Source organism: Muntiacus reevesi, chromosome 20 (assembly GCF_963930625.1).
Source record: "Muntiacus reevesi chromosome 20, mMunRee1.1, whole genome shotgun sequence".
Lineage (NCBI taxonomy): Eukaryota > Metazoa > Chordata > Mammalia > Artiodactyla > Cervidae > Muntiacus > Muntiacus reevesi.
Genome location: NC_089268.1, coordinates 25,582,710 through 25,599,059, shown reverse-complemented (window position 1 = coordinate 25,599,059; position 16,350 = coordinate 25,582,710). Strand labels below are relative to the sequence as shown.

The 16,350-nt window shown below is 40.7% G+C and overlaps 1 protein-coding gene across 11 annotated transcripts in view; it reads left to right on the top strand.

The window, feature by feature from the left end:
* Positions 1 to 16,350, top strand: part of PKHD1 (PKHD1 ciliary IPT domain containing fibrocystin/polyductin) — a 432,300-nt gene that overhangs the window by 43,970 nt on the left and 371,980 nt on the right. For all 11 annotated transcript variants that reach the window (XR_010660007.1, XM_065912087.1, XM_065912089.1 and 8 more), the window contains exons 23-29: positions 414 to 541; positions 3,093 to 3,277; positions 4,176 to 4,298; positions 5,425 to 5,530; positions 7,738 to 8,010; positions 10,470 to 10,600; positions 12,947 to 13,082. Coding sequence is in view for 10 of the 11 variants with exons in the window: in XM_065912087.1 (XP_065768159.1) it covers positions 414 to 541; positions 3,093 to 3,277; positions 4,176 to 4,298; positions 5,425 to 5,530; positions 7,738 to 8,010; positions 10,470 to 10,600; positions 12,947 to 13,082 (1,082 nt within the window). In the remaining variant the exon portion in view is untranslated. The remainder of the gene's footprint in view (positions 1 to 413; positions 542 to 3,092; positions 3,278 to 4,175; positions 4,299 to 5,424; positions 5,531 to 7,737; positions 8,011 to 10,469; positions 10,601 to 12,946; positions 13,083 to 16,350) is intronic.

The window sequence follows — 16,350 nt, the reverse complement described above, 5'->3', positions numbered from 1 at the left end:
CTGGATAGGGACCCTGCTAGATGGAGTGGCCTGTTTCTGCCGGGGTTGCTGAGCACAGAGGATCTGTGGACCAGGGCAAGCTTTCCTCTGACTGTGAAGACACAGTTAGAGAACACAGGTTTCTCCTTCCACTCTGCGTCAGGACCAGAGCAGTGGAGGCTACACTCATCACTCTTCACTCTGCCTCTGTGTTCTCCCAGGATCAGTAGAGGGGGAGGGTGGAACACCCTTAGAGACCCCTCATATTTGCCTTTCATCTTCTCTGCTGTGATGGGAGAGGGGTTATTTGGGAGCTTGTGCTCGTGGTCTGGAAACACGGGAGACTGTGTGGTCCTTGAGATGGAGCTGTGCTCTGTCTGGAGCAGCTGCTGGAGGGGCCTTGTGGTTAATGCTTTGCTTCTGACATGTTGCAGCGCTGTGCCTACCGAAGGAGCAGAGGAAGGATCCGGGCTGGTCCAGGTGGCAACACAGAGACTGCAGAGGACAAGTCCACCTTTGGGAGGACACTTTCGCATCCAACTTTCTAACACAGCGATTCCTGGTAAAGGGGCCATAGCGGGTGCAGCATTTCTCACTGAAGCTTTCAATGGCATCCCCAGGCAAACAACATCCTGCTGACAGGGTGACAGTCTTAAAGTTGCCATAATTTGTTAATTTTCCAGTGTCTGAGAATGACTTTCCTAAAATTAAAGATCTGGGATATCCTTGTCAATATGATCCCAGTCTTTCCATTTTACAGATGAGGAAACTGAGCGGGTCAGTTTCTTACGGCTGTCATAACAAATTATACAAGCTTGGTGGCTTAAAATGACTGAAATGTATTCTCTTAGAGTTCTGGAGGTCGAAGTCCAAAATCAAGTTGTTGGCAGGGCCACAGTTCCTCCTAAGGTCTAGGGGAGGATCTGTTTTCTGCATCTTTGAGCTTCTGGTGGCTGTTGGCATCCCTTGGTTCAGGTGCATCATTCCAAACCCTGCCTCCTGGTCACATGGTCTCTTCCTCTGCCATCTCCAAACTCCCTCTATCTCTCTGTTATAAAGATAAAGAGGATTGCATTTATGGCCCACCTGGATAATCCTGGATAATTCCCTCTTCTCAAGATCCTTAATCACATCCTTTGCTCTATGATGTAACATCCACAGTTTCCAGGAATTAGAACGTTATCTTTTTGAGGGCCACCATTCAGCTCACTCTACTCAGGCTTGCCCGAAGCTCATACAAATAGCTGGAGCAGGGTCCTGATATGAACTTGAGTGTTTGTTTCTCAAAGAGTTCAGTTTTCTTCTCTAGAATTTCATAGACCATGATCCATGGTAGCCACTGCCTTTCTAAATTAAACTCCAAAGTGACCCCACATGATATGGAGCATTTTAGAGACCATAACCATGAGGTCACAAAGAGTCAGACATGACTGAGTGGCTGAACTGAACTGAGAAACTATATTAAATGTAGAAAGAGCTTTCAACTGCAATGAAGATAGAAATGTTTCTAAATCTTCAACTATCAATGTATATACATCTTATCAAGGACAGGGTTACAAGTGATTATATTATTTATTTGGTAAAAACATAGGGAAGTTGGGGGCTCAGGAGAATGCAAGCGTGGTTGTTCAAAAGTTGGCAAGTGGTCCAAAAATCTTCTACCCTCCCAAGAAGAAAGATGCTGGACTTGCAAAGAAGTCCATCCTTGGCTGGAAGAATGGAGTTTTTCCTCTAATAGGACATCTTAGGAAAAATAGATGATCCTGAGGCTATTGGAATCTGATAAGTGGGTGAGTAAGTGCCCTAGAGTTCTGCCACTGTGAAGCTCATTACTGTGCTGTTTCCCTTCTCACAATGAGAGAACTGCAGAATACCTATTGAGAGATGTTTTTTTTTTTTTCTGCCATCATGTTCTGTAACTGATGCTCTTCACAACACTGCCTGCAAAACAACTGGGGGGATAAGCCAGCCTTCACCTGGCCATTTGAAATGGCCCTCAAATGATGTATTCATATAGGAAAATCTTTTTTAAAAAGATGAGTTTTGTTTGCATTTTGGAAATGCAGTGATATTTCATTAATGCTCCAGGGTAGTGTGGGATTCAAGAGGAAATCTCTTGAGTTGGTCAATCTGGGTTTTTAATCAAAACCCCTCTCACTTGGTTGGTGAGCTGCTGAATCACATTGGGTTTCATTTTCTTCATTTCTTAAGGAGGCATTAGTTTATCCAGATGACCCGCCTCAAAGGGTTGCTGGGGGTGGCTAATGAAATGGAAACTTCAGGTAAAGCATGAAATAGTGTTCAAACACAAGCAAGGCTTCAGCTCAGGGTGCAGTTATTTCTCTGCATGGATGTGTGATGGGGAAGCAGGTGGTTGGGCTTAAAGAAAATTCTAGTAGAGAAACTGAAGTTCAATGCCAATATTCCTCAGCTTCGTTGGCTCTGTTTTTATAGGTGTCAGCTGCTTTATGCCTTCCCCATTCCTTGTGGAAGGTGGCCAACTTTGCCTTATTCACAGGGCCAGCTAAATTTTTTTTCCAGGAAAAACTCAGTATTTAATTAGACTTTCAGGAATTACCAGTGTTTGGAACTCACATTTTGAGTTGACAGTTGAGATAGTTTTGTCTGATGTGATTGTGTTCTCTGCTTGAGAGATATGATGCTGATTAAAGGGATCATGATATAAAAAGTGAGCACCTACTTAATGTTTGCCTTAGAAATTGCATAACTGGCCTGAGGGTTCTCTTGAAGCCACGTCTTGAACCTGAGGGTCTTTGCATATGTGAAGTCATTTTAACCTGTATTATGCTGTCTTGATGACGAGATGAGATGCTACAAGGTGGAGTAATTACTTTCCTGTATTTTCTATATCACGCTTCCCTGATAGCTCAGCAGTAAAGAATCCGCCTGCCAATGCAGGACATGGGGGTTTGATCCCTGTGTTGGGAAGATCTCCTGTTGAAGGAAATGGCAACCCACTCCAGTATTCTTGCTTGGGAAATTCCATGGAAAGAGTGGCCTGACGGGCTACAGTCCATGGGGTTGCGAAAGAGTTGGACACAACTTAGCGACTAAAATAAGAACATTTTCGGTATCATGACCTTCTCCCACAGGTGTCCCTGTGCACATCTCAGCCAGTCACCTCCAAAAGCTCTTACAAACCAGCGCTGATGACTTCACATCCAAGTACCTCAATGTCAGTGACTTCACTGTGAAGGAGGATCTAAAGTCATGCTATGAACATGTGTGGACCCTCTCCTGGTCCAGCCAGGTTGGGGACTTGCCCAACTTCATCAGGGTATGTATGGTATCCCTTTTGACTTTATGGATTTGGTGCTCTGGAACAATTTTGTGAAAAAAAATCGAATTATATGAATGAAAACTGTCATGATTTGTGAACTTTGTTGAAATTCTCTAGTAAAGGAGCTCAATGATCTTTCTGAAAGTTTTCAAGGTATGTTTTATATCTCATATTCCTGATAAGGCAATTTAAACATAACGTTGCCTTTTCTAACTTGATGTAGGTAAAGAAATTGTTGGTCAGTGTCCACCATACAATAATTTTACATCTGTTATTGGATAATTTAAGCAGATGTGATTGACTTAGATTATAATGGAGGCAGATGGCAGAGCAGAAGGAAGTTTAGGAAAGGATTTGCTGTCTTTGGATAATGACAAAACCAGATGCTCTTGCATATTTAGGGTTTTAAAAAATAATCTAATGATCATCTAGCATTTGGTTTTATGAAGTGAAATCTGAGATGAAATTTTATTCTTGTTATTTGGCATTGTGGGTCATCTGGTTTTCAAACAAAATCCTTGGGTGGAGATGGAGGAAGGATGGAAGTCATCTCATGGCACTTGTTTCCTGACATTTTATTTTAGTATTTTGGATTGTAAACTTGTAAAATAGGAAAGCACATGGGAACAAAATCTCTTGCAAGACTTGAGAGATCAGCTTAGTATTCATTTTTTGGTAACTCTACTTGTAAATAAATATTCTTCTAGTCTACTGGGGCTTTCATTCACCACTACTTACTGTTAGGCTTCTGGATTTCAAGCCCATGTCACTCTATTTTCGCTTTCTAGCTATCTGATTATTGTAAATGAATGTGAAAACACCCTTGGTCATTTGTTTCAAGAAAGATTAGACTTCTGTTCCATGGCAGGATTCACCAGAAATGTGACCATCTTAGGTATCTAATGAAAACCTCACCGGAGTGAACCCTGCTGTGACCACACGTGTGGTGTATGATGGTGGAGTCTTCCTCGGACCCATATTTGGAGACATGTTGGCCACTGCCAACCAATACACTCAGGTGAGAGCAGATGGGCCCCCCAAAGTGAAGTACTGGTTTCAAGTCTACTGCAGCCCCTCCTTATTTGTGATGTGGGCCAATCCCAATGGTCAGTTTTCTAATTTGTAAAACAGAGACAGCCGTGGCTGTGCTCTTTCTACTTTCACAGGGTATGGAGAGTACTCTGAAAATACAAGTGCTTTGTAAACACAACATCCAGTTATAACTACTGATGCTCTTATGGTACCCATCTCTCTAGCTACATACTTTTTATACCTGCTCACAGGGTCCTTGGAAAGTAAATGGGCTGAGTCAACTCCTTTTCTCTTTAAAATGTCTTTTGCACTTTCCCCTCTTATAAGTCATGTGCTTTCAATTGAGACAGTTTTAAAATGCAAAATCTATAAGAATAATATAATCAATACCTGGGTACCCAAACAAGAATTAACAGTTGTTAACATTCGATGTATGATCCCTTCCCTCCATAAGCAAGCACTATCATAAATGTAGTGCGTTTTTAATCCTTATTTTATAGGTAAAGATTGAGAGTCTTATCTTTTTCACCACTTTCATTTACAAGTGTTGTAGAGTTCTATTAGATTAACCTCAGTCCCAGTGAGAGGGAAAGATACATAGTTTATTCTAAGGGACTTCACATTCTAGGACAAAAAAGACCCCAACCCAAATGTCCAAATCCACTCTAATCTTCAGTTAATACATCCTTGTAGCAATGATGGAACAGAGGTGTCTACATCTTTGGCATCTACCAACAAAGACAGGGCTTTTCACAGGCAGTAGGTCTCAAGTTAAAAAATATAAGGTGATAAAAAGTTCTTGCACAGTTTGAATTTACTTCTATCTGACAGAGAGGGAATTTACTCCAGACTGAGCCTATCTAATTGTAAAAATATTAGATTTCTGCATATTAACCATCATTTAGAAATAGCCTAACATGTTGAGTCATGCTTTACAACTGAGGGTCTATTATTGGAAAATAGAAGGGAAAAATAGAGAATAGGTGAATCATGGCACATATGATTTTGGGCATAACACACATCAGTTTGGGCACACGTCACAAGTCCTTTGTGAATACCCTTGAGCACATGAAATGTGTACATCTGCCTTTAATGCTTTTGCCTTTTTCCAGGTGGTTGTGCGAGTGAATGACATACCAGCTTACTGCTCAGGTTCCTGTGCCTTCCAGTACCTTGACGGGTCAACTCCCCAGGTCCACTCTGTGTGGTATGCCCTCGGTATGGCGTGTCCTGGACATTGAACTGGGCATCAGCTTTATTTTTTGATCGCAGTGTAGTTGATTTGCGATGTAATGTTAGTTTCAGGTGTTCAGCTCAGCGATTGAGTTTTATAAGTATATAGACCTATAAAGTGAAAGTGAAGTCGCTCAGTTGTGTCTGACTCTTTGTGACCTCATGGACTGAAGACCATCAGGCTCCTCCGTCCATGTGATTCTCCAGGCAAGAATACTGGAGTGGGTTGCCATTTCCTTCTCCAGGGGATCTTTCAGACCCAGGGACTGAACCTGTATCTCCTGCATTGCGGGCACACACTTTACAGTCTGAGCCACCAGGGAAGCCACATATACCTATAAAACTATGTGTATACATACATGTGTATGTGTGTATGCTTGTGTGCTCAGTCCCTCAGTCATGTCTGACTCTTTGTGACCCCATGAACTTTAGCCTGTCAGGCTCCTCGGTCCATGGACTTCTTCAGGCAAGAATACTAGAGTGGGTTGCTATTTCCTACGTGTATGCTTAGTTGCTCAGTTGTGTCCGACTCTTTGCAAGTCCATGGACTATAGCCCACCAGGCTCCTCTGTCCATGGAGTTTCTCCAGGCAAGAATACTGCAGTGGGTTGCCATGTTTTGCTCCAGGGGATCTTCCCAACCCAGGGATCAAACCCAGGTATCCCACATTGCAGGTGAATTCTTTACTCTCTGAGTCACTAGGGAAGCCCTTTTCCATGTGATCTTCCCAACCCAGGGATCAAGTCCGTGTCTCCTGCATTGGCAGGTGGATTCTTTACCACTGAGCCACCTGGGAAGCCCCATATATATGTGTATATTTGTTGTTGTCCAGTTGCTCAGTTGTGTCTGACTCTTTGTGACCCTATGGACTGCAGAACACCAGGCTTCTCTGTCCTTTACCATCTCATGGAGTTTGCTCAAACTCATATCCATTGAGTCAGTGATATCTTCCAACCATCTCGTATTCTGTTGTCCCCTTCTCCTCCTGCCTTCAGCCTTTCCCAGTATCAGGGTCTTTTTCCAATGAGTTGGTTCTTCACATCAGGTGGCCACAGTATTGGAACTTCAGCTTCAGCATCAGTCCTTCCAATGAATATTCAGTATTGAGTTCCTTTAGGATTAACTGGTTTGATCTCCTTGCAGTCCAAGGGACTCTCAAGGGTCTTCTCCAACACCACAGTGCAAAAGCATCAGTTCTTTAGCTTTCTTTATGGTCCAGCTCTCACATCCGCACATGACTATTGGAAAAACCATAACTTTGACTAGACAGACCTTTGTTGGCAAAGTGATATCTCTGCCTTTTAATGTGCTGTCTAGGTTTGTCATAGCTTTTCTTCCAAGGAGTAAGCGTCTTTTAATTTCAAGGCTGCAGTCACCATCTGCAGTGATTTTGGAGCCCAAGAACATAAAGTCTGTCACTGTTTCCATTGTTTCCCCATCTGTTTGCCATGAAGTGGTGGGACCGGATGCTATGATCTTAGTTTCTTGAATGTTGAGTTTTAAGCCAACATTCAAAAAACAGGTATCCATGTTTACACATATGTATTCTTTTTCAGATTCTTTTCCCTTGTAGATATTACAAAATATTGAATATAGTTCCCTGTACTATGCAGCAGGTCCTTGGTGGTTATCCATTTTATGTATAGTAGTATGTAAGTGTTACTCCCAAATTCCTAATTTATCCCTCCCACAACCTTTCCCCTTTGGTGAAATGTAGGTTTATTTCTTTTGTGTGTGTGTATGCGGGGTGGGGGGGTGGTTACTATTTCTGTATGTGAACTTTAAGATCAGAGTGATTTGTTGGAGGGTATGTCCCTGGTGATGGCTGAACAGGAGGTACATCAGCTCATGGGGTGAATGCTGAGTGGCACAACAAAGGGGCGATTTCTAGCTAATCTAAGTGAAATGGTCATGATTTGAAATGGTAAATTTTTAATGACTTAGCATGTATATTCTTTGTCCCTTGTTTCAAAATATTCTTTAGTTTTTCTCCATTCTTTAAACTGGTTAGTGACTGGTCTACAATTTAAGCGGAGGGTTCTAGGCTATTAAAATAAACACAGGTTCCAATATATGAGTCAGCATTCAGTTCCTTGAATTTTGAGAGAGGAAGGTGAGAGGGAATGGATATTTGACAGAGTTCTCATAAATGGAGTGATATTGCTGAGAGATGATTTCTTTCTTCTTTTAAGATGACATTTACCTACTGGTTTATATTACCGGAACTAGTTTCTCTGGTGACTACGAGGCCCTGCAGGTTACAGTGAACAAAACGAGTTGCAAAGTAATTTTCTCAAACCAAACAAATGTGGTGTGTCAGACAAGCCTGCTGCCTGTTGGACTGCATCGGATCTCGATGTTGGTGAGACCCTCTGGTCTTGCCATCAATGCCAGTGGAGGAGGCCTCTTCCTAAATGTGGAACCCAGACTGGACTCTGTGGAGCCTTCCCGAGCTGCAGACATTGGTAATCTGGGGGCACCTGCATTGCATCTGACACTCTGAGACCTTCATTCTTGCCAACCTGCAGGAATCTAGTCCTGCCATGTAATAAATTCCATATCCACTGTGGTTCACAGCTTTTTGTTTTCTGCCATCAGCATTTCTTCTAATGAGTAATGGACATTTGAGCCCTTAAATGGAAGTCACTTGCCACATAAAATATCATAGTTTGGTTGATGGTGTTAGGCATCACAGGGTCAATAATTAAGTCACTGGAACAATCTGATTGAGTGGAAATGACAGTAGGTAGGGATTTGGGACATGTGCCTGTGTTTTCAACCTGCCAAAATCAGAAGGGTGACCTTAGATATTTCATATACTCTGTGGGACTTAGTTTCCTTATAATGATGAGGATGGGCCTGGTATCATTTACTCAGCACCTCTTTTAGGCAGTTAGTTGTACACCCTGATTGCTAATGGTTGCCTGAAAGATGGAATTATCATCCTCATTTTTCAGATGAGATAATAGAATGGCAGAACCAATACAATGTTGTAAAGTAAAATAAATAAATTAATTAATAAAAAAAAATAGTGGTTCTAAGAGAGAGTGACCTGCTCAGGGCTTCCTGATGAAAAGTGCAAGTGGCTAGGACTTCAGCCTATGAATTTTGAGGGGGACACCATTCAGAACTCATCTTTCTGGTGTTGAATCTAGGGCTGGGGTACCCAGTATGTGGCTTGAACCCCTCAGTACCCTGGAAGGGTCTCCAAGCCTGTGACATTCCCTATTCTTCTGTGTCCCCTGTGAGGATCTTGACTTGATTACTTCTCCTCCTTTCCCACCCGACTCAGTGTAGGTCTTTCTTACAGCCTTGGTTGTAGAAGAGCCTTTCTGTCAGCCTTCAGGTTGTTAGCAGTGAGCTCTGCTCCACATGTAGGTGTATCTTTGATGTTTGTGTATCCTTCTACCCTGCCATCCTGATCTCTCCAGATAGAGCTGTTTTATAAGATATTTTCAATGTCCAGCCAAAGATCCCTTTACTTTTATTTTTGGAATTTTGTTTTCTGACTATCGTTATTTATTTTTCATTGAATTTTAAGATCAGCTTGTTTAAATTAAAAATCTTTTTTGTATTTTTATCATAATTGCACTGATGCTTTAGTTTAACGCAGAAAGATATGCCACCTTATGATGTTCACTTTCTGTACATGTACTTTAGTTTTCTTATTTAAGTTTTAACCCATCTGTTAGATTCATCAGCAGCATTTCAAAGCTTTTTTCTTTTCTTCACATTCTTGAATTGTTCTTGTCAAGATTGTTTCCAGATATTGTATCTTTTATGTTGCTATGGTATGTTGGCTCTTCTTCAGTGTTATTCTTTAACTTAGAAGTCTATTGTGGTTGTGCCCTGAATCTTCAGGGCATGTTTATATGTTTAACTTCAGGGTAATATTCCATTCAGTCACATGATACTGAAAGTTTCCTTTCTCACCCTGACACATGTGCCATCTCCCCACTCTCATGTGTCTCTGTTTGTTAGCTTTATTGCCTCTCCTATATCCCTTTCTGGAGAGGTGGCAGACCAGAGTCATTGCTCATCCACGAGAAATGGGCTTCCTGTCCATCAGATGGATCAAGGGCTGCCCTCCAGATGGGATATCAGTGTGACTGGTGCCATCCCTCCTCTTATTGACACTATGATTGCTATAGTTGCTCCTCAGTGGTCAGCGCAGAAGTCCTGATGACACCAGGTACTGATGACAGTCACTTCTATATCATCATGGAAACTAGAACCTTGTTGGTGTGGTACCGTATCACAAAGCTGGAGAGACTAAGACTGTCATTTAAAGATGAGGGAATGGGAATTCGCTGGTGATCTGGTGGTTAGGACTCTGCACTTCTGCTGCGGAGAGCATGGATTTAGTCCCTGGTTGGGGAACTTAAGACCTGCAAGCCATGCAGTGTGGCCAAAAATTAAAAAAAAAGAAAAAAAAAAAAGAAGATGAAGAAGATGAGACCAATGAATTCAGCGACAGTAGCAGGTCTTATATGACCTGCTATAAGTGGCAGAGCAGGCTGTCCCTGACTCTGGGACCTGTTCTTTTTACCATTTTATACTTCATCTCTTATGCTCTTTTCTTGGGGAAAGAGTTTAAGTTTTATAGAATTGACAGGGATGGTATTTAAAAATCTTGAGCAGAGTTTTTGGAAACCATTTACTTTATTTCTCCGTTCCATGACTGTGTTGTATCCTTATGATTTATTCTTGAGTATCTCCTTTTCTCTGCCCTCTAGTCACTGTATCTCCCACCTTATTTAGTAGTTTATATCTTTAACTCCAGTCTCTTTCTGCATTTTGAACGTGCCTTGTGTTTTGACTATGCAGCTTCATATTTTTATTTCACCTGTTTCTCTTATGGGTAATTAATTGTTGTCTACTAGCACAGCTGTGTGTCCCATCTGAAAGTGTTGCTTCTTTACAGGAGGGCTCTGGGCCACCATCCGAGGCTCTGGGTTGGATAATGTTAACCTGGTGTTATTTGGATCTCAGTCTTGTGTCATTAATGTCACTACAAGCAACTCACGAAGAATCCAGTGCAAAGTTCCATCCAAAGTGAGTGGAATCTTTTGACATCTCCTTTCTGGGTAGATGATCATTATTAATGTGTAGTTAATTATGTGTAAGGTTCTCAGTGGGTCATTTCTTAGAACTAAGTTAACTGACATGATCTTCTCATCATGAGAGCATGCTTCTTTATATTGCTTACATGGATGCACTTCTGCTATGAAGTGGGAAGCTGACCCCACGAATGTGGCTTGTAATTAGCATCAGTTAATATCTTTCAAAAGAAAATGACCAGACTGTCCCAGTCCACACTCTTAATGAATATTAGTGCCACTGAGTAAATATATTAATCTAGTGTACATTCTGAGTGTTGGTTTGCAAGACATATATCTTATAATTTTGCTTCTTTCTCAAGCAAACAACTTAGTTTTCATCAGCAATGTTGTTTTCTGGCATGGATGGGATTGGTGAAACTTGGAATATTCTAGAATATCTGCATGTATGCAAGCTAAGTCATTTCAGTCACATCTGACTCTTTGCAACTGTTTGGATTGTAGCCCGCCAGGCTACTCTGTCCATGGGATTCTCCTGGCAAAAATACTGGAGTGGGTTGCCATGCCCTTCCCCAGGGGATCTATCTGACCCAGGGATCGAACCTGGGTCTCCTGCTTGGCAGGCAGCTTCTCTACCACTAGCGCCACCTGGGAAGCCCTTCTTTTCTCCAGGGGACCTTCCCAACCCTGGGATAGGTCACTTGCATTATAGTCTGATTTTTTACTGTCTGAGCCACTACTTAGCCCTGGAATGTCTGGTTCCTATGAAATAAATAGCTTAGTTAATCCTAGTTACTCCCTACTGCTCTCCTGTTCCCTTAGAAGCAAGTCCCTTAGCATTCTCATCCGTCTTTAGTTGGTTCTGTCTCATAGATGGCATAAGAGGTTTGGGTTCAGGCCCTTGCCTAGTGCTGTGGGAGAGAGTCATGCTCACAGCTGAGCTTGAACCTCCTATTCAGAGTTCACTTCAGTGCCGTCAACATTCCTAGTACATTTGTGATCCCCAAAGAAGGCTGTCTGCCAAACAGTAAAGATCTCTGGAAGAAGAGAGAGTTCAGAATAATCTTTGATCTTTGGTCTCATATTTTTAATCTCATCTAGTTATTCAATTATTATGAAATATTAGCTTTTATATATAAACTGCATATATAAACTAACATACGTTTGTATTATAATTCATTTCCTGTTATTGGACATTTAGATAATTTCCAAAGTTTCCTATATTTATTGTGTACTCACCTTGTGCCAATATAAAAGCACAGACATATAAAGCTTTTGACACAGGTATCCAGTTGTCTGAAACTCTTTTTAAATTAATACTCTCATCGTCACATGGGTGCCTGCTTTCTGATCCCTTGGCCAACATTGAGTATCAGCACTTTAGTATATATTTACCATTTTAATGGGTAAAATTTTTACTGATTGAATTTCTTTCACTAGAGAGAATAAATATTAGGAAAATCAACTTTTAAATTTGAACAAAGCATTGCATGCAAAGTTCAAAAGAAAGTGATAAACAATCTCTCTCTCTCCTACCACACTTCCCCATTCTTCAAGTCCCCCTTTCTGAAACAACTACTTTCAATTCCTTTGATTATAGTTACAAAACCATTTTTTGGTTAAATCAATAAGCCATATTTACATTATTAAACTATTTAAATGATAATGGTAGAATCAGGCAATATATTTTTTTATAGTTTGTTTTTTCTTAGAGTTTTTTTTTTTGTTACATGTCTTCCTTGTAATAAAAATACTCTGTATTAAAAAAAAACCTTTATATCAGTTGCTCTTTTTTCTTGATGCTTTCTCTTCTGCTTCAATTTAACTTGGTGATTTCCAGATTTATTTTACAGGTTTCATCCTAGTGTTTCCCTTGATTGCTCTCCTGAATAGATTCACTGTTTCTTAGAATTTCTTTCTCCTTTTTTTGGTTACTGTTTGTTTTTTGAGGTCATATCTGTAAGAAATAGTCTAAGACAGAAAATGTGGGAGGGGAGTTCTCTGAGTACTTAAATGTCTGAAAGTATGCTCATACTTGGTGGATAGTTTAGCAAGATATAGATGTTTATTTGAAATTGCTCTTTTTTTTTTTCAGAACCAATTGCTGTGTTAATTGCAAATCACTCTTATTTACTCTTTAATCTGTTAGATATTGCACTTACCTATTCTAAGTACTAGTCACTGTGTGTGTGAGAGAAAGAGAGAGAAAGAGACTTGAAAGTAGCAAGTATATTCTTTAAAAACAATTTTCTTGAAATATATCTTTTAAACTAATTCTATTTGGACTTCACTCACATCAGTCTTATTTTACAGAGTTTTGATTTTAAAAATTAATTTTCAGGGGGAAGATGGACCTACTGTGAATGTGACTGTTATCTTGGGGGACCGTTCTGTGGTTCTTGCCATGGCATTTACATATGTCTCCTCTTTAAATCCAGTAATCATGTCTCTCAGCAGAAATGGAAGCAGCATAGCAGGTAAAATACCTCATCCTGGAGGATGTTTTCATTTTAGACCACTGATCTTATAAGAAGGGCAAACAATGGCCTTATTAATTTTTAATTAAGGTAGTATTATATTTTGGATAGAAGTTATTTTTCTGAAAACCTGGAGACTGATTTTCTCATTTTTGTGTGTTCAGTTGCTAAGTTCTGTCTGACTCTTTGTAACCCCATGGACTGTAGCCCACCAGGCTCCTCCATCCATGGGATTTTTGAAGGAAGAATACTGGAGTGGGTTGCCATTTTCTCCTCTTGGAGATCTTCCTGGCTCAGGGATTGAACCCACATCTCCTGCACTGGCAGGCAGATTCTTACCACTGAGCCACCTGGGAAGCTCTTTCTCATCTTAGCCATCATTAAATAAATCTCCTTATATGTATTTTTCTCTCTGTAAAGTTGAGAACCATTTCTATCTTGAAAATGGGAATTCAATGGTAAAAATTCAGTAAATGTTTATTGCACCTATCATGTGCCAATAATAATAGCACAGACATATAATCAGAATTAATCTTTGTCATTAATTGATAGAATTATTAGCCTCAGTTTACAGATTAGGAAACTAAGGGACAGAGAGAATAAGTAGCTTGTCTAAGATGTTACTTGTAGTAAGTACTAGAGCAGGGATTTGAACTCAAGCAGCCTGGTTGCAGATTCTAAGCACCTAGCTACTTATAGTTTACTGTAAAATAGCATTTGGGGCAGCAGTTCCTATTACAGCAGTTATTTGATATGATTAGAGAATAGTATATTCTGATGGACTTGTTCCTTGAGAGACATGTATAAAAAAATGAATTCTTTAACATTCCAACTGCATTAAATGACTTAATCTTTGATGATTTAGATGATACGACAGGATGGTATTATGATAATTTATTATCGTGTCTGTATAGATTTGGAAAAGTAGCAGGTAACATGGTGTTTTGGTTAATTGGATGCCAGATGACAGTGTTTATGGCAGACATGTCTAAGGGTTTATTATACAAGACCATCAAATTTCCCAAAGAAACAGCCTGGACTCCATCCTTCTGTTACTATTTTCATTTTCCATTGCTCAAGAGTACATAAATAAAGGGAGGTGTCCTTTAGCTTCTCAATATTATTCAGCTCAGATAGTGCAGAAGAAGAATTTGCTGCCTGAGGCGACCAAAGTGTGTAAAATTCCTTAGTGGTATAGATTCTTCCCAATGAAGTAGAAAAGGGAGGAGGGAGCCCTGTGTTCTATTCAGATTTCAGTGATTTTGGCTTTTAATAAAATTTCCCACCTATAATGAAAAGAATAAATACATTGCATCAGTGCCTCAAAGGCATTTCATATTAGCTTGACAATTGACCAAGAGCCCAAGGAGTTCATGTTATTGATATATACAACATGATGCATTATTTGCAGGATTTCCACTTGCATTGAGATCTTTCTACAGGCAGAATAAAGAAGAACATGTTATAAAACCCCAAGTGAGGGGTACTCTATTGGGAAAGTCTCTTTTGAAAGTTGGAGGGTATTAATATATATCTCCATCAAGAAGATGCTGATGCTGATGATGACAACAGAGTCAAGCAGAAATAAGAGAAAGAGGAAGAGGAGCAGGGGAAGGAGAAGGAAGAGTTTGATGTCAGGGACCATTAGTGTGGTTTTTGTCATCAGTGCTAGATTTGAATGAATCCGAGCTTAAACACTCCCTGGGCAAGTTACTTAAATTTTTTGCTTTTTTTTTTTTTAATGAAAAATGTGCTGGCATGTTTATTTTTAATTTTTATTTATTTGTTCTTAGTTGTGGCACTCAGGATCTTTGATCTTTGTTATGGCATGAGAACTCTTAGTTGCAGCATGCAGGATCTAGTTCCCTGACCAGGGATTAAACCTAGGCTGTCTGCATTGGGAGCATGGAGTCTTAGCCATTGGACCACTCCCATAACTTTCTTTATTTTTAGTGTCTCCAGTTGTTAGGTGGGAATAATCCTTTCAAGGCGATTGGAAAAAATGGAGATAAACTAGGTAACAGTACCTAGCCCACCCAGGAACTAACATAGATTAAGCACTCAATAAATGCTTTGTCAAAGTGAACGCCATTATTCTGCCAGATACTGTATGTGGAATAAATGGGTCAAAGACGACCTCTGTACACTGGCCCCATGTGACTTCCTCCTTTAAGCAGGCTGGGATCCATCAGCTGAAAACTCCGCCAATGCCAAATTCAAATTCTTTCACACCCAGCTGTTTGAAAGAAAGAAAGAAAGTAGGAAAGAAGGAAAGAGAAGTCACTTAGTCGTGTCTGACTTTTTGTCATCCCATGGACTGTAGCCTACCAGCAGGCTACTCCGTCCATGGAATTTTCCATGCAAGAATATTGGAGTGGGTTGCCATTTCCATCTCCAGGGGATCTTCCTGACCCTGGGATTGAACCCAGGTCTCCCTCATTGCAGGCAGACACTTTACCATCTGAGCTACCAGGGAAACCCCCCCGCCCCAGACCCATAAGCATGGCAACCCACTCCAATACTCTTGCATGGAAAATTCCATGGACGGAGTAGTCTGGTAGGCTACAGTCCATGGGATGACGAAGAGTCGGACACGACTGAGTGACTTCACTTTCTTTCTTTCTTTCAAACAGCTGAGTGTGAAAGAATTTGACCTTTTAGAGCCTATCTGCTTTACACACCCAACAAAAATGTGCTTAACATCTGATAACCATAGATCAGATCAACCTGGGGGACTCAGAGCCATTACCACCCTGCAAAGCTCTCTGACCCAGAAACTACCCACTGTGATGCTGAGTGACTCATTATGTGAGGGACATAGAAGCTGCCTCTCTGATCTCTTTCTCCCCTAGGAGTTCTTTGCCCTTCTCCTCTGCTGGGTGGCAGTCTCTGACTGATGCTTCTGGAAGGTCTCCAGCTGGCAGATTTCCCCACCTATGGAACCTGTCAAAGCACCATCTCTATAAATCTTGTTCTGTGCTATGGCCACCTTGTGATCATGACTTCTCAGTCAACCCTGAAATTTTTGTACTCACTATACTGAGGCTTCAGACCTGAGAGTAGAAACGAGGTTGGGAAGACAGGAAGAAGTAAAGAGGATGTGGAACAGGGAAGAAAATGAAGTTATCTTTCTTCATCTTCAGCCACAGAACCATCTTTACCTTGGCCTCTTTCTATACGATCCTTACTTGTATCCACATGTACCTGGTCTTCCAGGAAGTCACCCCATTCTCTTTCCTTCTCTCCAAGTCACTGAGTGATTAAATGA